The sequence below is a fragment of the Mizuhopecten yessoensis genome, unplaced genomic scaffold (assembly GCF_002113885.1).
Source record: "Mizuhopecten yessoensis strain PY_sf001 unplaced genomic scaffold, ASM211388v2 scaffold10477, whole genome shotgun sequence".
NCBI lineage: Eukaryota > Metazoa > Mollusca > Bivalvia > Pectinida > Pectinidae > Mizuhopecten > Mizuhopecten yessoensis.
In genome coordinates, this window is record NW_018408566.1 from 259437 (window position 1) to 280920 (window position 21484).

Consider the following 21484-nt stretch of genomic DNA (forward strand, 5'->3'; position numbering starts at 1 on the left):
GTCCTGACAAACTTAACGTTATACTTAACTATTTTTTATTCAAATTTGTATGGATGATTGACAAATTTCAACAACAAAAATAAATACTGTAGGACTCAGGTCCTACAGTTAATTAATTAAGGCACATGGACCAATGCATATAGTCATCATTTATGGCTAGTATCCTGCTTGAATGGATTGCTCCAAATTTCGTATATATATAGAAGTGACCTCCGCCTTATTTCAAGGTCAAAGAATCAAGTGTGTAAGATATTTTTTTAAATGCTCAGTCTGAATCAGAGAACAAGTAGCTGCTTTAATTTCTACCTTAATAGTGAATTGGTTAAAAAGAACCTAGAACATTGACAGTTTTAAGGGCTAATGTCTAACTCATAGGCGTACTATATATGATCAGGACATTCGGTCAGAATCTTTCTGGAATAGAATGTTACAAATTTTGCAAACAGAAACAATCTTGACTTCGATTGTCACAGTCAGTGGTTTAATTTGTTAATACACTCAAACAATTTCTAATGTGACCATGTCCTTCTTTGACAATCACATGTGAACTGGGTTTTTTTTCACTTTCTCTACATTTTTTATCGACAAATTTAGGGCTCAAATAACTTTCTTTATTAAAGAAGCTGGTCGGGGAAAAAATGTCATATTTGCTAAAATGGCATACATTGTTTAAAATACCTTCTTATGAAATACATGTATACCGATTCAAATTTTGCTATGCAGTGTCAAATTGTTACATTCTTTAATAATTCATTTTAAATTTATCATTTTCTATAAAAAAAAAAACCCCGTTTACATAATTTATTATACGTTATAAATTGCATATTTGTAGTCGCCCCAAAACTTCCCCGTCGGGAACCCCATTATTACAACCGGAAGTGAAGTATCCAGAGGAAAACACGAAAACACCACTCGATATGCGAGATGGATGCAGGTAAACACTGGGTTTCTTATGCTTATGTGTTGGCTGTGTGAAGTTTATAGCGTTTTGTAACACATTAATCTTGTTATTGTAAGCAGTTTTTTTGAAAGGATTTGTTTATTTTCTTTTAAAACTATGTTTGGTAGCAAACATCTGTTGCTGAAAATCAACAGGTGTTGATGAAATGTCAAGAAATCTATTCCGTGAGGCCCAACACACTGATTATTCTACAGAAGTTATCAACATGAATCTTACGTTATTGATCTATTAAGGCCTAGCATGAACAATTCATACTTAATTTTATAAACAATCTCGAGCATCATACAATGACACAGATTGTTATTCGGCTGCTGGTGACTCGAGCTCCCTAGTACTAATATAATACACGGCCGGCTGACGACGCGCAATAGCCTATATAAAAAAATCTTTCGTCGTCAGAAAGCTACGTTATCGCAGCTAGTGACTCCCCGGTTAGGCCTTAGTCTGTGATCACATGAGATCTGTAAAATGAAATATATGTGTAGGTCCCTGTTTTGGAGACCCGACGCAAACCACATATATAAATTGAGTTATCAAGTCTTATCAGTGACATTTGGCCATTTCATCAAGTCAAATCACCTTTTCCCAGAAAACTGAAGGGTCAAATCCATGTCCAATAGACATAAGTTTATCTTTCAAATCCAAGGGTCAATTAAAGCTCATTTTGGGGAGTCGGAAACATACATCACTGTACCCAAATTAGGACACTTTTTAGATAAATATTAATGTTCTAATTGTTCTTTATATCATACTATCATTCAATTCCAAAAAATTGTCAAAAATATCGAAACAACTTTTGGTAAGTACAGAAACATCCAAAACAAGTAATGAAAGGTCACAGTTCTGAAACAACCAATGCAGTATAGTAGATGTTTGGCCATCGTCTGTAAACTGACACAAAAATTGCCGGAAGTTCATCCGGAAAACAAGAATTAATCACTGATTAAAAAAACATGCATAAATATGCAAAAGCACTTTTTATCTCGTTCAAAATGAACCCATACCTGAAAAAACGGTGATATATTTCATTCATAAACCGGTTCTTTTGTTTAAAAAAAATTTGATCAGATTTTTTTAAAATACAGTTTTTTGTTGCTAGTTTTTTGTTTCCATTAGTAGATTGTATACATGGTTATGACAGTCATCGATAATTTCAACAGTTTTCTGCCGATATGAGTACGAAATTGTGGATGCTTCTTAGGTGCGCGGAAACCGGTAACCCGAGGATATCAAAGCATCTGTACCTGAATTATAACTGGTCAATGTTACATGCCGTTTAAATATCTTTCTGCATATATGAGAAATCCACCCAATTCTCTCAACCAACCCACCCCTCCTTTTTTCATTGTATTCTTACTGAATTAGAATAGGTTCTATGTTTCACAAATGTTTGATCAGCTCCTAGCAAAAATTACCCCCACCCCAAAGCAGCTTAATGGTCTTGATATGCCATGAAAGCAGGACAAAATGTTGTTAGCCTTCTCATTTCCAGTATATAATACATTTTTTGGATGTTTTCATGAACTAGATCTCTAAAAATAATATACATGTTTGCTGTATCACACATCCAGAAAGTTTGTCTTAAAATACACAGTTTGACTTCATCCTTATGTCCCTGCAGTGGTCCTTAACACTGTCAAAATGTTTGATGACTTGTTGTGTATATATAATTACTTTATCTGTATCATGATCAGCTAGCCTCATCTAGATATGCTATATTGGCTAGTGTATAAGCTCTATACCCTGCTTGTTCTGTTTGAAATACATCATCAAGTCTATCAGCATCCATCTGTATAAATTCTCTATGTCTGTTTACTTATACAAATATCATATTTCTGTCTGAGAAATGTCTTAATTTTTTCGGTACCGTAGTCAACATAATAAAGGCAATCTCACTTGATGTCATGGTGTTTACTGTAATAGCTTCAATAATATACACATTAGAATTGTTTGTACAGAATAAGTTCCTTTAATATGAAATTACATATTTTGGAAACATTAATTGGAATTTAGTATCTAGATTTGTTAAAAAAAATATATTAAAACTCTTTTTTTTTTTTTTTTTTTGCAAAAGTGTGTAACGCTAACAGTAAAGATAGATTTTGCAAAACTGTTTATTCATTGTTTTTAATTTGATTCAGAAATTTGAGCATCAGAATATAACTAGCCTAGATATAGCTAGCTTATTATGTTGAATACGGTATCAGTGCTGATTTCGCTGATCATATATGTAACACATTGCTTTATCTCTGTAGACTTGTGTACAGCAGCCGATGTGTGTGTGACTGTAGAGTTTTAACACCTGTAGCCACGGCATGGAGCGTGTCACGTTATAACACTGCATGTGTCAACTTCATGTGTCAACTTCATGTTGTACCGTTATTAACCAGCATGTAGAATGTCTGTGACACACATCCTCTTTTGTGATTCATTAAGATACAATATATAGTTGTCATGGAGACCCAAGGCTTTCATGGACAGCCTCGAAAAGTTCTCAAAGTAAGTATGCTGTTGCTAGTGCAAGTAAGTTTTAATAATATCATCCATTTCTTCTTCAAAAGATTCTTTTGTACATTTTCCCCAGAAATCCATTTTTTTAAGTCTTTCATACATTGCATCCTTTTTTATTTCCTCCATAATCATGAGATTTGTGTCTAAAGATTTACTGACCATGGTTGTTTGACCAGCTGCCAGCGAGTAAAAGTAGGAATATAAATTATTTATTCATTATGTTGTTCACACATTCAAAAACCTATAAGCGCGGGAATCGGTCAAATAGATAAGAGTATACGTATACGTAGACAATCAATACAAGGATGTGTGGGGTTCAATTTTACAGAAAAGTGAAAAGCTGGTCCTCATTAGTTTGAGATGATGCATGTATGTACACATAATATTTGAGTTACGTGTGTATGATAAGGTTTAATATAAATATGTTAATTTTACGTCAAGTCAGGTACAGAACTAGAAATGATCGAATTATTTATATGTTATTGCAATACATTAGTGGATGGTTGCAGTGTTATCATAAGTTTACCTGAACTACCAGCTTTTTGGTAGCTGCTTTGATGCTGATGGCAGGTTTTTTCGTCCGATAGGAATCCACAAAATGTTGTTTTTATGCTTTTCGCTTGATCGTACTTCATTAAATTATTATATAGTGATCTTCTAGGATATCTTTTCATACAAACACGCTAGACCAGAATGCTGATGTACAAAGTAACATCTGCAGCAACCAATACATGGAGAATAATGGAAAAACACTAGAGACTAAATGCATGCATTTCTAACAGTACTACAATGGTATATTAAATATCTATCAACAGCTACTGTACAGTCCAACGGCAATAGGTTTCTATCTTAGGATGCCTGTATGTACTACTGCCAAACATTGTAACGATTCATTGGTGTCTTTCTCTAGCATCACTGTAGCTGTGATATATCATTTCTAAAGGAATTTTATGAATAATTAATAGACACCAAAAATTAACAATAGTTCCGAGACTGAGTGTAAAAATGCACTAGGGTCATACCAGGATTTGAACCCTTGACCTCAGATCATTATGCTGTCACTCATGCATTAACCAACTGACCATGAGCCACCTGGGCAATGGTAGGATATCCTGACCCAGTTATAACCAAAATGTGCTTAAGGAGATGTTACCCTATATTTATTTGAGAGGAATTTACTAGTGTTTTGCTTGTAGTAGAGCATGGATCCTGAAAGCATGCTATATTTTTAGTTGTATAAGTCGTATTTTCTGCAAATCTTTGATCATCTCATTTGAATACAATTTATAATCACTTACATTTTTATTCTCGCTTAAATTTATGCATGATTTGTCAGACAATTTCGCTGTATCATGTTCTCATGATCTTTATCTTATATCTATCAGACCATAACTGTACTGGAAAATGTTTATTTTGCATTTGGGGCTTGTTATAGCAAATGTCCATAAGACGACAGGACTTGGAACGGTCGTCGCAGAAGCTTACCAGTAATCTGGCACAGTTACAGCGAGTCAACATGGAACAGGAACAGAGGATTGACACAACACTGTCAGAACTACAGCAACAGCAGAAACGCACAGAAGAATTACTGCATTCTGATTGGTCGAATACTAGCTCCGGTCAAGGTAAACTGAAACATTATGATTTGTTTATTATTCTGATTTAGTACATATATTGAATGATTACTGATTGAAAACCATCTATATTTCATGTGTTTGGTAGAATATGCAAGTTTATTGTTCACAATTGCAAAGTGTGAGTGAAAATATTCAAGTATTCTAACACTAGTGAAATGTCCAATGGTATTCAATCGACAATTATATTTTCTATTCGTTTCATTTTCCAAAGCTTTGATAAGGAGAACTTGACTGTCAAAAATGGAGGGAGAACTATAACATGTTATAATTGCAATGCAGATTGGTATGGGAACTTGATAAGTATGTCAGACTAGTATTATGAAATTATAATCCAAAACTGTTGAACTGTAGATTTATCAAAATTTCTGATTGGTTCATTGCCAATTATAATTTGATTATTGAGCAAATTTGCATCATGTGAGATAAATAATTTGAACTAATGGTCATCATTTATTTGTCTCTGTTTTAGGAGATCAGAGAAGATCCTCTGGGTCACAGAGCACAGTCCAGCGTGAGCAATCATTCACAAGACAGGTAAGCAGATACAGAGAAGGGGGGGGGAGTGATGTTTTTTCATGATGAAGTGTTTGATGTATCATGTCATCAGTGATATCAGAAAATTGTTCATTGTAAAATCCTTTGTTATGAGAACACAATAATATTTTTGTGGTTTTGGTGTTTCCTATCAGTATCTTTGTATACAAACATCTACACATCACTTGTATGGACATTGACCTTAAATTTTTACTTTATCAGTAATATTGGATTTGGTTAAAAATATTTATTTCATGAAGATCAATTGTTATCTGTTAACTTTTGTTTAGTAAAGTTAACTTAGACTTAAACAGATGTAATATAGGAACAAACCTGTTTTATTGTTGGTTACAGTTGAAGCAGTGGGGTACATCCGATGTTATTCGGTGGCTAGAAAATAGGAAACTCCACAAATTTATCCTCCTCTTCCAAAGTAAGTCTGCAATAACAAGATTGCTGGTGCTCATTACACTTTTCAGATACAATGAACCTACCTATCTTTTATTTTAATGACTTTTACTATTTTTATCCACCTGTACCACCATTAATTACTTTTACTTCTATTACCTGCCTGTGTTATACCTTTAATTAGCTGTATTTACACCTGCCATACACCTGTATTAACTTTAATATCTGACTTTTACACCTGTTACTTGTTACTAGGACACCATGTGGCAGGGATAGAGCTAGCAGATCTACAGCTTCCCTTCCTCGGTGAGTTCATTAACCAAAGTTGAAAAAAATCAGCAGATTTTGTTATACAAATTTATAAATCATTTATTAAAAAAAACAATTTAAACAAAACTTCATAGGAAATATGTAATGCTGTATTCACCTTTCTTCTATTTACTTTGGAGGTTATGGAGTTAATTAGAATACAATATTTATCCTGCAACAAGTCCAAGAGGCCAGCACTTTTTACTCAAATTTAGAGGGTGGACTAGCTAGCTTATTGCAGGATAAATGCGGTACTAAAATCTGGAGTCTGTCATGCCCATTTCAGGGAAATATAACAAACCAGGAACATAAAGTATAGGGTTTAAAGATGAAAAATTAGTGATGATTTATAATTGAAAGGAAAAAGTCAACTTGTCATCACTTGGTAATTAAATGTTTATTACAGAGGGTTATGACCACATCAGTATTGAGGACAGAGAGCTGCTCCTGGCAGAGGTTTACGAGTTACTGAGGCTGGAACAGAACACCGATGAGGATGACACCCATCGCCTCCAGACTGCGGTTGAGCACCAGAAATACCAAGCAGCCATTACTCTCGCCAAAGACAAGTCCAGTGCCTTCCATCGCTCACAGAGTGTACCAGTTGTCCTGGCCTCTGGTCACTCTTCTGTTTTACCATCATCTCCATCATCAACAACATCATCGCCCACACCAAAGCTGCGTAAAAAGTCTGAATCTGATGTCCGAGAGTTAAAGTCAGGGGAGGGAGTTGTTACGTTACGCAGACAGAAGGTTCTCAGAGACCCGGAAAGATCTCCACGAGGTGACACTTTCGTACGTCAAAATTCTCCTGGTGGAGATTCACAGTCAAGGTGAGCATATTTGCATAATTCTTGCTTATTTATGCGTAGGAACCTTATTCTAATTATAAATAGGGAAATTAATTCAATTTTTCAAAATTTTAAACTATAATTACAATACTAATATCATTATACAAGTGAAATACCTTTATACCTTTATTGTTGCCATTAGTTAATTTTGAAAGTTGTGGGTATATTTTTTTTTAAATAACAATTTTCCACACAAAAAACCCAGCAAAGTTGTTCGTTGATTCATTTTCTCAGGAGCATCCCAAAAATGTATTTTCTAGACTCTCAAAAACCTGATAACCTCTGGACTTAAGACCAGTTGCCTCTAAGCCTAATGAACCTCTGGATGTGACATTAGTAGCTTTATGAAAGCCAGGATTGCCTATTGAACCTCGGAACATGATATCAATACTGGTAGCCTTATTTAGATGTGGGTATTCTGTGGACGTGGTACTTAAAAGTAGCCTTATTTAGGTCCGGGTATTCTGTGGATGTGGTACTTAAAAGTAGCCTGATTTAGGTCCGGGTATTCTGTGGACGTGGTACTTAAAAGTAGCCTTATTTAGGTCCGGGTATTCTGTGGAGGTGGTACTTAAAAGTAGCCTTATTTAGGTCTGGGTATTCTGTGGATGTTGTACTTAAAAGTAGCCTTATTAAGGTCCGGGTATTCTGTGGACGTGATACTTAAAAGTAGCCTTATTTAGGTTGGGTATTCTGTGGACGTGGTACTTAAAAGTATCCTTATTTAGGTCCGGGTTTTCTGTGGAGGTGGTACTTAAAATAAAAGTAGCCTTATTTAGGTCGGGTATTCTGTGGACGTGGTACTTATAAGTAGCCTTATTTAGGTCCGGGTATTCTGTGGATGTGGTACTTAAAAGTAGCCTTATTTAGGTCCGGGTATTCTGTGGACGTGGTACTTAAAAGTAGCCTTATTTAGGTCCAGGTATTCTGTGGACGTGGTACTTAAAAGTAGCCTTTTTTAGGTCCGGGTATTCTGTGGACGTGGTACTTAAAAGTAGCCTTAATTAGGTCCAGGTATTCTGTGGACGTGGTACTTAAAAGTATCCTTATTTAGGTCCGGGTATTCTGGACATGGTACTTAAAAGTAGCCTTTTTTAGGTTTGGGTATTCTGTGGACGTGGTACTTAAAAAGTAGACTTATCTAAGATAATTTCTGGATGACACTAATACCCTTAGCTAAGTCCAGGTATCAAAACTCTAAATGTGATTATTGAAGCCTTATGAAATGCTGTGTTCAAACATTCAAAGTATTATTTGTTTTTTCAGCACAGGGTCATTGAAGTCTAGTGGAGGTGGTACACTGAACAAACCTGTGAGGAAGGTAAGAACTGTAAACAAAGGAAGGGGTGAGGGTGAGAAGGGATGTTACATGTTATGTGTCCGTAATACAGATTTAACAGTAATCAGAGGGGGTAAGGGTGGGGAGGGATGTTACATGTTATGTGTCCGTAATACAGATTTAACAGTAAACAGAGGGTGGGGTAAGGGTGGGGAGGGATATTATTTGTCCGTAATACAGGTTTATAAAGCTTGTTTAGGTTTCTTTGGTATACCCCTGTTCGGAATGAAGTTGGGTGTATATAAGATATTTGCCTAGTTGGTTTGTGGGTACATCTTTACATCCCAGTGTCTTGAGCACAGGTTAGCCGCTGGATATCATATTTGGTACCAAGTATGAATAAGAAAGGCACTGTGTCATGTTCCAAAATAAGGTTATTGCGACCTCTTTTTGACATTTGATCATGGATGCAAAAATATAGGTTTGCAGACCATATATCAGATATGGTTTTCTGTATGGACTTCAGACTTTGTGTGTAGGTACATTATGAGAAGGTCACTATCAAAATAAGGTCATCACAACCTCTTCTGTTCTTACGCCTTTGATTTTGGATGAAGAATTATCAGTTTCTGAAGCATATCACAGCCACTCTTTCTCTTTCATGTATATGGACATTCAACCTCATTTGTAGGTATATCATGAGGCGTCAACTGTGTTGTGTACCAAAATTGGAATACTGCAACCTTGATCTTTGACCTTTACCCGAAGTACTTGAATGCAGGTTTCTGGGAACATATCTCACCCAAAGACTCATGTAGGGAAAGTATACATATACATCAAGGTCAAGTGGTGTCACATGCCAAAATAAGGTCACCACAAGTCCACAACCTTTATTGTCGGTAGGGACGGTCCCAATTACCTTCTCTGGACAATCAGTAATGTTATTTAGTTTACATATTTTCTGTGTAATTGATTAGGGGTGGCAGTGGCCAAGTGGTTAAGGCATCTGATAAGCTGCTACCACTAGCCCTTCACCGCTGGGTCGCGGGTTCGAGACCTACTTGGAGCAGTCACCAGGTACTGGCCGTAGGTCAGTGGTTTTTCTCAGGAAACTCCCACTTTCCTCCACCACCAAAACCTGGCATATCCTTAAATGACCATAGCTGTTAATAGGACGTAAAACGTAAAGACGTAAAGATTAGGGTTGTACTATTTAATGTTTTGTATGAGTGTCATTGATGTGTATGATTTATTACCTGAAATTAATATTATTCAGCACTGTTTATATGAAAAGGTGTAGTGCAAGCATATTCACGCAACCCCAATTTCAAGTTAAATGTAGTTGAATCTAATTTCAGTATAAATTTCATGTAAATATCACAGATGAGATGTAATTGGCAACAGGAGATAAATGTAGTGTGATATGTTGCCTCCACAGAAGTTACACCAGAAGACTCCTGATAAACGCTCATTGTACGGCTTCATTGATGGAAAGACTGCACAGGAAGTCTGCTGTGTCCATCTACGAAAGACCAATGGTCAGTTTGGGATGACCTTCCAACTGGACAACAAAGGTCAGTTGATCATCGGGTCAGTGGAGGAAAGTCTACAGAGTCGCAGTGTGAAGGCAGGAGACAGGTAAGGCTTTGTAACAATACCTTAAACTTCTATTTACAGTTGACCTTTTATATAGAACAATTGAAGGTATGTAATAAAAGTGATACCTCATAATGTGTTCATCTGACATCTCAGATTTCACTCCCTTATTGGGCAAATGGATGTATTTGACTCTTGCTAATGCCCTCATGAGATATATTCGTATGCGCAATACCCATTTGCAATATGAGACATCGGATAAACACATGTGCTATTGCCTTTACATGTATATTCTATATGACACTGTACACCGTAGGTCATAATTTGCGTCTTAACTGCACAATAGAATAATATATACTCCCAGCTGGTAGGATAAATTATACATCTGTTTGCAATTTTTCTTTTGTCAAAGTCTATGAAAATGAAATAAACTGCAAACAGTAATCGATTGTAAATGGACATTGTTTGTAAAACCCTAGTATACATACTAGTAACCAAATAGGCCACCATCACATAATGATAATAATGTGTGTAGTTAATAGTGACCCTATCTTAACTTCAGGATTCTGGAGATGAATGGTCATTTGTTGTTTCCAATGTCAACAAGTGATGTCCAGCGATTGGTGGAAGGAGTGACCAGTCAGTGTGAGGAGATAGAGTTGGTCATCTGGTGTGACCCTGCTGTCAGGTGAGGACTAAGGTTTAAGAAAACTCCATAACAACTAAAACGAACCGTTACATCCTAGAGCCCTGCTTCTTTCATTCTGTCCACACTTTTGTTTACGAAGATGATCTAACATCCCAGAATTCTTCATATTTCTTAATTTTACCTCTTGATGGTATTCTGTTAAATGTAAGGTACAAGAGGTGTTTAGAAAGTTCCCAAGATTAAAGTTACCTACTTAAAGTAGAGCAGGCAAGGTATAATACACTGTAATCTTAAAGTAGAGCAGGAGAGGTATAATACACTGTAATCTTAACGTAGAGGAGGCGAGGTATAATACACTGTAATCTTAAAGCAGAGCAGGCGAGGTATAATACACTGTAATCTTAACGTAGAGGAGGCGAGGTATAATACACTGTAATCTTAAAGTAGAGCAGGCGAGGTATGAAACACTGTAATCTTAAAGAAGAGCAGGAGAGGTATAATACACTGTAATCTTAAAGTAGAGCAGGCGAGGTATAATACACTGTAATCTTAAAGTAGAGCAGGAGAGGTATAATACACTGTAATGTCCTTCCTGTCCTACCAGTATTCATTTTGGAGGTATATGGAATTTGATGGATATCCTTCATCGATAATGTTTCTGGCATCCAAGCCAAGGTCCCTCGGTGCTTATGGAAAATTTTGAAATGTGAATGTTAGAAAATATAGAACATCTGCTATTATTTCACTGTTATGGATTTGTTGAGACGGATAGATTGATGAATTTAGAGGATTCATTTTGCTTTCTAAATACTTGCTTCCTATTGGCAACTATTAGAATTTTTCACTAACCTTTGGTTAAAGTTCATTATAAGCAACCTTGGAGAAACTTTGGCTAGAAATCTAGGATGGCCACTAGTCAAGGTTTCTGATACTAAACAAAGAACAGTGATTGATACACTGTCAAATCTACATTGTATTGTGTGTGCCACATTAATAATGGTATATTCCTTGGATCCTATAATCCAAGATGGCCACCATGATGTCTGATTGGCTGATCATTTTGGGCTACAACTTCTGATCTGCTGATCTGTTTGCACTTATTGCTAACTGGTATTAGTTGTAAATTACATACCTGTGTAATGTCTTATAGCTGAAATTCTGAAATCTCGAAATGATAGCTTCTGCTTATGGCCATACTAGTACTGGAGCCAGAGCCCTTGCTGACCATCAGTGTTCTAAATTACCCTTAGACACTGAGTATGCTACAGTAATGAATGTTATCTTGGATTAGTATTCGAGAGAAATACTGTTGTATTCCTAAAACCACATTTGAGCTTATTAAGATAGGAAATAAAGTGAAATCAGGGATTTATTTTGCTTAGTTTTACAGCCAGATACAGGCTGCTTCCCTTAGGGGAAAAAATGGTTTATTAACCCAAAATGAACAAAATGAAAGAAATATCTTCCCTATTTTCCCAATTCATATAGGAACAGGCAGTTGTAAAATTTAGGTAGAAAATATACTGATCATTATAAGTAACCAGTTGTTGTGTAAGGATAACATTATCATAACTAGATAAGGAAGGAGAGTGAGTAAAATTTAGGTAGAAAATATACTGATCATTATAAGTAACCAGTTGTTGTGTAAGGATAACATTATCATAACTAGATAAGGAAGGAGAGTGAAGTTGATGGCTTGTAATATTGTAGGAGAATGGAATTGAGAAGCAGTGGAGAGTTCGCAGACAAGCGCTGGTGGGGCTTAAGGAAAGTGTTGACAGACATGCAAGTACAGGATATGGACCCCGACCAAATTATCAGCGGTGTGCCACAGAAGGACATAACAGACCTCAAGGACAGGTGCACACTACAGGTAAGAAATGACCTCGGGGACAGGTGCACACTACAGGTAAGAAATGACCTCAAGGACAGGTGCACACTACAGGTAAGAACTGTCCTCAAGGCAGTAAAGGTAAGAAATGACCTCAAGGACAGTTACACAGTACAGGTAAGAAATGACCTCAAGTACAGGTACACAGTACAGGTAAGAAATGGCCTCAAGGACGGGTACACAGTACAGGTGAGAAATGCCCTCAAGGACAGGTGCACACTACAGGTAAGAACTGTCCTCAAGGCAGTAAAGGTAAGAAATGACCTCAAGGACAGGAACACAGTACAGGTGAGAAATGACATCAAGGACAGGTACACACTACAGGTGATAAATGACCTCAAGGACAGGTACACACTGCAGGTAAGAAATGACCTCAAGGACAGGTGCACCCTACAGGTAAGAAATGACCTCAAGGCAGTACAGGTAAGAAATGACCTCAAGTACAGGTACACAGTACAGGTAAGAAATGCCCTCAAGGACAGGTACACACTACAGGGAAGAAATGACCTCAAGGACGGGTACCCAGTACAGGTGAGAAATGACCTCAAGGACAAGTGAACACTACAGGTAAGAGCTGACTTCAGAGACAGTCACAATAACATGTGTCCTCAAATAAAGGTACTTGTTTCATGTCACATATGGCCTCAATATATAGGTGCTCACTACAGGTATGATATACACTACAGGTAAGAAATGGCCTCAGGGACAGGTACACACTACAGGTAAGAAATGGGCTCAAGGACAGGTACACACTACAGGATATGGACCCCGACCAAATTATCAACGGTGTGCCACAGAAGGACATAACAGACCTCAAGGACAGGTGAACACTACAGGTAAGAAATGACCTCAAGGAGAGGTACACACTACAGGTAAGAAATGGGCTCAAGGACAGGTACACACTACAGGCAAGAAATGACCTCAACGACAGGTACACACTACAGGTGAGAAATGACCTCAAGGACAGGTACATACTACAGGTAAGAAATGACCTCAAGGGCAGGTACACACTACAGGTAAGAAATGGGCTCAAGGACAGGTACACACTACAGGCAAGAAATGACCTCAAGGACAGGTACATCCTCCAGGTAAGAAATGACCTCAAGGACGGGTACCCAGTACAGGTGAGAAATGACCTCAACGACAGGTGCACACTACAGGTAAGAAATGACCACAAGGACGGGGACACAGTACAGGTGAGAAATGACCTCAACGACAGGTGCACACTACAGGTAAGAACTGTCCTCAAGGCAGTAAAGGTAAGAAATGACCTCAAGGACAGGAACACAGTACAGGTGAGAAATGACATCAAGGACAGGTACACAGTACAGGTAAGTGATGGCTTGTAATATTGTAGGAGAATGGAATTGAGAAGCAGTAGAGAGTTCGCAGACAAGCGCTGGTGGGGCTTAAGGAAAGTGTTGACAGACATGCAAGTACAGGATATGGACCCCGACCAAATTATCAGCGGTGTGCCACAGAAGGACATAACAGACCTCAAGGACAGGGGCACACTACAGGTAAGAAATGACCTCATGGACAGGTACACAGTACAGGTAAGAAATGACATCAAGGACAGGTACACAGTACAGGTGAGAAATGACCTCAACGACAGGTGCACACTACAGGTAAGAACTGTCCTCAAGGCAGTAAAGGTAAGAAATGACCTCAAGGACAGGAACACAGTACAGGTGAGAAATGACATCAAGGACAGGTACACACTACAGGTGATAAATGACCTCAAGGACAGGTACACAGCACAGGTAAGAAATGACCTCAAGGACAGGAACACAGTACAGGTGAGAAATGACATCAAGGACAGGTACACACTACAGGTGATAAATGACCTCAAGGACAGGTACACAATACAGGTAAGAAATGACCTCAAGGAGAGGTACACACTACAGGTAAGAAATGGGCTCAAGGACAGGTACACACTACAGGCAAGAAATGACCTCAACGACAGGTACACACTACAGGTGAGAAATGACCTCAAGGACAGGTGCACCCTACAGGTAAGAAATGACCTCAAGGAGAGGTACACACTACAGGTAAGAAATGACCTCAAGGACAGGTGCACACAACAGGTAAGAAATGACCTCAAGGACGGGTACACAGTACAGGTGAGAAATGACCTCAAGGACAGGTGCACACTACAGGTAAGAAATGACCTCAAGGACAGGTACACAGTACAGGTAAGAAATGACATCAAGGACAGGTACACAGTACAGGTGAGAAATGACCTCAAGGACAAGTGAACACTACAGGTAAGAGCTGACTTCAGAGACAGTCACAATAACATGTGTCCTCAAATAAAGGTACTTGTTTCATGTCACATATGGCCTCAATATATAGGTGCTCACTACAGGTATGATATGACCTCAGGCAAAAGGTTAAGGTACATGACTTAGACATATGATGCAGTCCAAACAATTTTTAGCATTACTTATGTATGTCTGTCTATGTTGTTTCCTCAGGATGAGCTGGTTGAACTGAAAGACCTGGTTAAGGATCAGCAGAGTGTGATTGAGGGTCTACAGAAGGAACTCACAGCCAAAGAAGAGTGCATCTGGGAATTAAGGCGTCAGAAGGATGCTGCACTGAAAGCTGCTACAGACCTCCACACACAGTCCAGGAAGGGTGAGTGTATTGAGTCTGTGCTACCGCTTCTGAGAGTGTCAATAGCTAGAGTAACAGAACTATAAACTATAAATCCATAAAGAATGTGTTTACTGATAGAGCTTGGTAACTATTCCCCTTCTGTTAACCACTGTATGGCTACCTATCCCAACAGTCCAGGTAGGGTTTGTATGTTAACAAAGATACTTCCTCAGCGTACCTTTCCTGACTCAATGCATGAAATAAGCGATATAAGCTAAAAGCTGGGCCAGATTTTTTCTACAATCAGAAATGTAACTACTGGTCCAAAGTTCATTCAGATGAAGTGGTAAATGTTTTCCACAATAATAATTGTAGTTTTCCTTTGTACAGGTGTGTCTATACAAGGAGAGGCACAGTATTACAAAATGACAATGGACAGTCTCAAGGTCGAAGGTGTTTCCAAGGTCAGTATGCATACTTATTTGTTTACACCCCTTTCGCAGTGAGATAGTCAGTAATAAAGATGTACTTCGATTTTGGTTGTAAACAAAATTTAATGTGTCATGCTGCTATTCTAAGATGACAAGGAGAGAATGTGTTTGTTTCAGATCCTCAACACAGTTACAATTCCTGGTTACACAATTATGTACAAAACTAAGCCACTAACAGTAGGATAGACATTCCTTGTCCTATAGCCACGTACATGTATTAAGTTTACTGATAAATATATCTATGTTTCTCCCATCAGAAGGAGATTTCAAAATTTTGTTATTTGGTAATGGTCTCAGTCTGTCAGTTTGTCCTTACATTCAAAGCAATATTTCAAAATTGTTTTCCATTTTTCTTCCAAATTTTGTATTCTGCTTCACTTGGCCATTTTCATTCCTTGATTTTTACTAGAGTTATTGCCCTTTATATTACTTTAGAAGCATATAACTATCCTCATCCATGCAACTTCTTCAACCTATTAAAATTTTGGTACACTCTTAATAACAAATGTGATACCATGCCTTATTAATCCCCCACCCGTTCCCGGGGGGGGGGGGGGGGGGGGGGGGGGACTATAGGTTTGCACTCTGTCCGTCTGTCCTATTTTGTCCGGGACATATCTTCTATACTATTTCACCTGGAGTACTGGAGTAACCAGATTTGGTGCGCAAAGACATCTTGGGATGGCAGAGTGCAAGAAGAAGGTCACTAAGACCTCACTGTGGTGACCTATGCTTTAACCTTTGACCTTAACTTTTGAAAAAGTTTGTCCAGGGCATATATTCTATACTATTTCACCTGGAGTACCAGATTTGGTATACGATGACATATTGGGATAGAGAAGTGCAAGAATTAGGTTACTGTGACCTATGACTTGACCTTTGACCTTTACTTTTGAAAATGGTTGTCTGGGGTATATCTTCTATACTATTTCACCTGAAGCTACTAGATTTGATGTTCAAAAACATCTTTGGATGACGAAGTGCATAGTGCAAGAAGAAGGTCACTGTGACCTAAAACTGGACCTTTGACCTCTACTTTTGAAAAAAGTTTGTCCATGTATATTTTCTATACTATTTCATCTGGAGTAACCAGATTTGGTGTACAAGGATATCTTGGGATGATGTGTTTGTTAAATATAGAAATCATAAATAATCATTCCCGTTGGGGGACTATGGATTGCCTTGCAATACTTTGCCTTGTCATCACTTATTTCTTCAGTCAGAATATTGTCATTCCTTACAATTATTTTCAATCTATAAAGCTGTCGTGGAGGAGGATATTTGCTACCTAGTTGACATCATGTTAGATGTTTTATTAGAAATCATCTGTTGTATTTTCTTACCTTCCAGGAAAAATTGATGACTGCACTGAAGGAAATTGTAAAAGAAGCTAGTCGTCAAAAGGTGTACCTAGACCGTCTTATATCTGTGGTGATTGAGGAATCGCCATGGATACTGGAGCAGATTGACGCAGACTTCGATGAAATGGTGCCGGACACCACAGGAGAATACTGTTGATCATTGAAAACTGTTGTCGATGCTACTTTGTTGGTGCTATGATGAAAAGTGTTCGCAAAATTTCATTGAATATAAATTTCTATATTCGTATTAACAGACCAAAAATTAATCTAAATATTCAAAATTTATGTTAAAAGATGATAGGTAATAGTGATGGTTTTTAGTTACCGGAAGTTGTATGTTAGGTGATATGTTTAATTTTGTATGTATAAAAAGTTGACATTTATGAAAAAATATATACATTGTTCAAGATTGGTTCATGGTGGACACTTATGAAGTTTCTATACAAATTTCTACATTATTTACTGGTTGTACAGAACAAGAGTGGTCCAAACAATTATGTTCTATCAATAGTTCCACCATGTTGCCACTGTTATGTGATTTTATTTTGTAAAACTAAGCATTACAAGTTCTCACTACATCCTAGGTACTGCAATCATTGGTGCAATATCCGTGTGTTCGTGTCATACATTATACGTTGTTTGCCATAACCCTTCGGGGAACTCCTCATCGATTAACCATTCCTATTTATATACCGGTATAGTGTTTGACATCTCAGTTTGAAATATAGTGAAATATGTATATGTAGTAGAAACCTCATAGGGCTGTTCAAGAAATGAATATATTCATAGGGCAGGGAGACACCTTTTTGTGACCTCCACAACTGACAATCATTATTTTCTGTGGTCCTCAATACAGCTGCTATAATATGTAGGGACCTAGAACGAAGTTATCCAGATGTAGGGGTGTTGTGAATATATAACAGGAAGAAATAGCTTAAGATGGGAACCCAATGTTCTAGTTAAAGCAGTTACTGTAAAATCACTAATTTTCATGGGGATTTTAATTACAAAATTTGTATGTCCACAAACCAATTTCAGGTTTGAGTGGTATACTGCCAGCTTTCATGGGCAATCGGAAAATTCATGCACACATGGAATGGGGTTTTGGGAAAACCATGAAATTCAAGCCCCACAAAAATGTGTGATTTAACAGTATTTGACTTGTGAATAATGAATTAAGTATCCACCTTTTGTCAAAATTCTTGCCCCTCTATTGCTTACGTCTATGAATCATCCCAGGAAAAGTTCAAAACGTAAATTAACAGCTTCTTAAACACTGTGTCCGATTATCATTTCCCTCCTACATATATCTCACGGTACTAGTCATAGATGGGGGGTTTTACTGGTGCATGTTGTGTTGGGTGTTATTGTGTTTTCCTGAGATGACTTTGCCAGTATTTGAAATGAGGCATGAATGATGATAATTGGTGGTGTAGTGTTTGGTTTACCATCTCTGAGAAACCAAATGTAGTGGAAGAAACTACAGACCTAATTATGATTAAAGTTAGTCCTTTAATTTTCATAATCATTATGCAAGGTTTTATCTAATATCTTTTCCATAAGGATTGAAGTTTTTGAACTACTCCAGTTTTTTTTGACTGATGACAGACTGTTAACGTTTTTTTATGTTTATTAAATGTTGAAGCTAGGGGAGTCGGTACAAAAAGTTCATGACCATAATGTTGTGAGATGTTTCCTGTATGTTTTAATTTTCTAAGTAGTCTTTATCAAATCCCTAGCCATATTAATGTGAGGGTGTGCTGCTGAGGTTGTGAGATGTCTATGAGTGTCTTAAGAGAGATTCTTACTGTTGTTGTGAGGTGTTTGCTGTACATGTGTGTTTCAAATATCCAAGTGGTCCACCATGTTTACATCCATTAATGAACATTGAGGTATCACAACAGTTACATCTGATGTTTATATATGGTGGTGTATCACCATGGTTACATTTGATGTTTATATATGGTGGTGTATCACCATGGTTACATCTGATGTTTATATATGATGGTGTATCACCATGGTTACGTCTGATATTGATGTAGGTATATCTATAACCATGGTTACATCTGATGTTAATATATGATGGCGTATCACCATGGTTACATCTGATGTTAATTTATGATGGTGTATCACCATGGTTACATCTGATATTGATGTAGGTATATCTATAACCATGGTTACATCTGATGTTTATATATGATGACGTATCACCATGGTTACATCTGATATTAATGTAGGTATATCTATCACCATGGTTACATCTGATATTGATGTAGGTATATCCATCACCATGGTTACATCTTATGTTTATATATGATGGTGTATTACCATGGTTACATCTATTACAAATGATAACTGTTCTTAAATGTATGTTCCTGAAATAATAAAGTTCAACATCATTTAGATGAGAAGTGCATCAGGAGACTGGTAAAGTTGTATTGAGTTGTGTTATAGTATTTATAAGATTATAAGATCTGTTACTGTGGATTTCATTAGTTTAACATGTTTATTTTGAAGGTGTAATGTACAGTCTTTGTTTTTGTTATTTTGTTTAAGTTTAGTTATTTTATTACCACAACGTTCAGGCCACTTGAGTTAAGAGTATTTAGTTTTATTATAGATATATAAATTATATAATGTTCATTACTCAGTATTAATTATTTAAAACATTAAGGAGAAGATAATTTTATTAAGTTGTGTGTAATCAATTGTTGACACGTAAGCATGTTCTTCTAAGTAAATCTAAAATGATATATATTTGTATCCCATGTTGATGAATGAGAGTGTATTATTAAATTTTTCCGATTTAAATTGATTAATTACTGGTAATTAATATGATAAGGAAATATGATTTTCAAATATAACTTGATTAATTAAATAATTTATAGTATTTAACATTAAAGATAATGTCAATGAGAGAATAAACTGGTCCTCACATAAGAACAGTTGACATGTCACATGCTCCAGAACTTGCAGCCAACCTTGGCAGGTTAAACAAGTTAGATGAAAGTAAACATGCACTTCAAAGAGCAACTAACACTATTATATTGGGAGTGGTATTTCTAATCTAGTCGTATGTCGTTTTAACCCAGGTATCAATTAATCTGTATCTTGTATATCATTATTCTCATTCCAGTTTATAAATCTGAGTGAAGAATGAGATATATTTTAGGTAGATGGTATATAATGTAAAAACGTTTCAAACCCTATATCTTCATTGGGTGTAAAGTTGTTGGATCTTGACTCAGTAACTCAGAAAAGACCCAGTAAGCCCTAACAATTACAGTATGAGAGTTAGGAAAAACCAATATTAAGCTGGTTATATAACTTTAAGATTTATACACTTGTTTAACCTATATAAACCACATACTTAATGAACCAAGATTTTTAATATGCAAGTGTTGGATTATACAGGTTCAGGTCACAATGAATAAAGTGAAACTTTGTTGCCGGTCTGATTTCTACAGTCTTCAATAAGATTCATCAGTTTGGAAATATGTGATAACAAAGTACGGTTAATACATACATTGTTTGTGTAAAAAGTAAAACTTGGATATCTGATTTCTACAGGTTTCTAAATTGATAAGGTCATATCTGTACTGGGTATGCTGTATATAGTCAGTGTCGTCTAAATAAAGGGCTGGAAATAGCAGTCAGTCCATGTTCCATTACTTTTCAGCAGCTCTGGTAAATTTTGAACTTGTATATGTGAACAGATAAATTTTCAAACTGTTACTGGCTTGAATTCTTTTTATTTTTCTAAACCTACAAACATGTGTTCAACTGACTGTATTGTAATAATTTTATTTTGCAAACAAGTTCATTTTTATGTACATAAAAAAATTGTTATTTGATATAAATATAAATATACATATACAGCTAAAATTACATTATATATACATATACCTTGTATACTGTAGTATTTACAATGTTAGTAACACGATGTTATGACTATAATAAATACAAGAACTATTTCTTGGTTGTGGTTGTATTTTTATTGGTTGGAATGTCTTGCGTTTGTGGTTCGGGTGAAGAGCTACCTTCTGTAGAAGAAAGTGCTGTGTCTATCAACTGTCCATGCATAGCATTTCTGTCATTTGGACGAGTGTTCAATGAAAAGGATTATATATTCAAGGATTAAACTTGAATATATTTTTCATGTTATGGAGATATAACACAAAAAAATGGAGTGTACTCTAAATATTTATGATGAGAGTACATGCCGTGGTGCAGCGTCCGGTGTCCGCCGTCAATATTTTACTTTAAACGACTTCTTCTTAATAACCGAAAGGCCTAGGGTGATGATATTTGGCCAGAAGCAAACTGGGATGAAGGGCTACCAAGTTTGTTCAAATAAATGACCTTCATCTATTTTCAAGGTCACAGGGGTCAAATATGTTAAAAA

The 21484-nt window shown here is 36.7% G+C and overlaps 1 protein-coding gene across 3 annotated transcripts; it reads left to right on the plus strand.

The window, feature by feature from the left end:
* The first annotated feature begins 873 nt into the window (after positions 1 to 873).
* Positions 874 to 21053, plus strand: LOC110460721. Of its 3 annotated transcripts, XR_002464053.1 has the most exons (15): positions 874 to 934; positions 3217 to 3460; positions 4908 to 5097; positions 5579 to 5643; positions 5998 to 6076; positions 6307 to 6357; positions 6767 to 7193; positions 8478 to 8532; positions 9929 to 10128; positions 10649 to 10774; positions 12446 to 12608; positions 15104 to 15266; positions 15618 to 15691; positions 17069 to 19121; positions 19317 to 21053. XR_002464053.1 is itself a non-coding variant. In XM_021513794.1 (14 exons), exons 2-14 carry the CDS (start codon positions 3416 to 3418, stop codon positions 17234 to 17236), a joined length of 1806 nt encoding a protein of 601 aa, XP_021369469.1. In that variant the 5' UTR covers positions 874 to 934; positions 3217 to 3415; the 3' UTR covers positions 17237 to 21053. The 3 variants fall into 3 exon arrangements, 2 of the variants coding, with proteins under 2 accessions (XP_021369469.1, XP_021369470.1); XM_021513794.1 differs by having other exon boundaries at positions 17069 to 21053; XM_021513795.1 differs by lacking the exon at positions 3217 to 3460 and having other exon boundaries at positions 879 to 934; positions 17069 to 21053.
* The last annotated feature ends 431 nt before the right edge of the window (positions 21054 to 21484 follow it).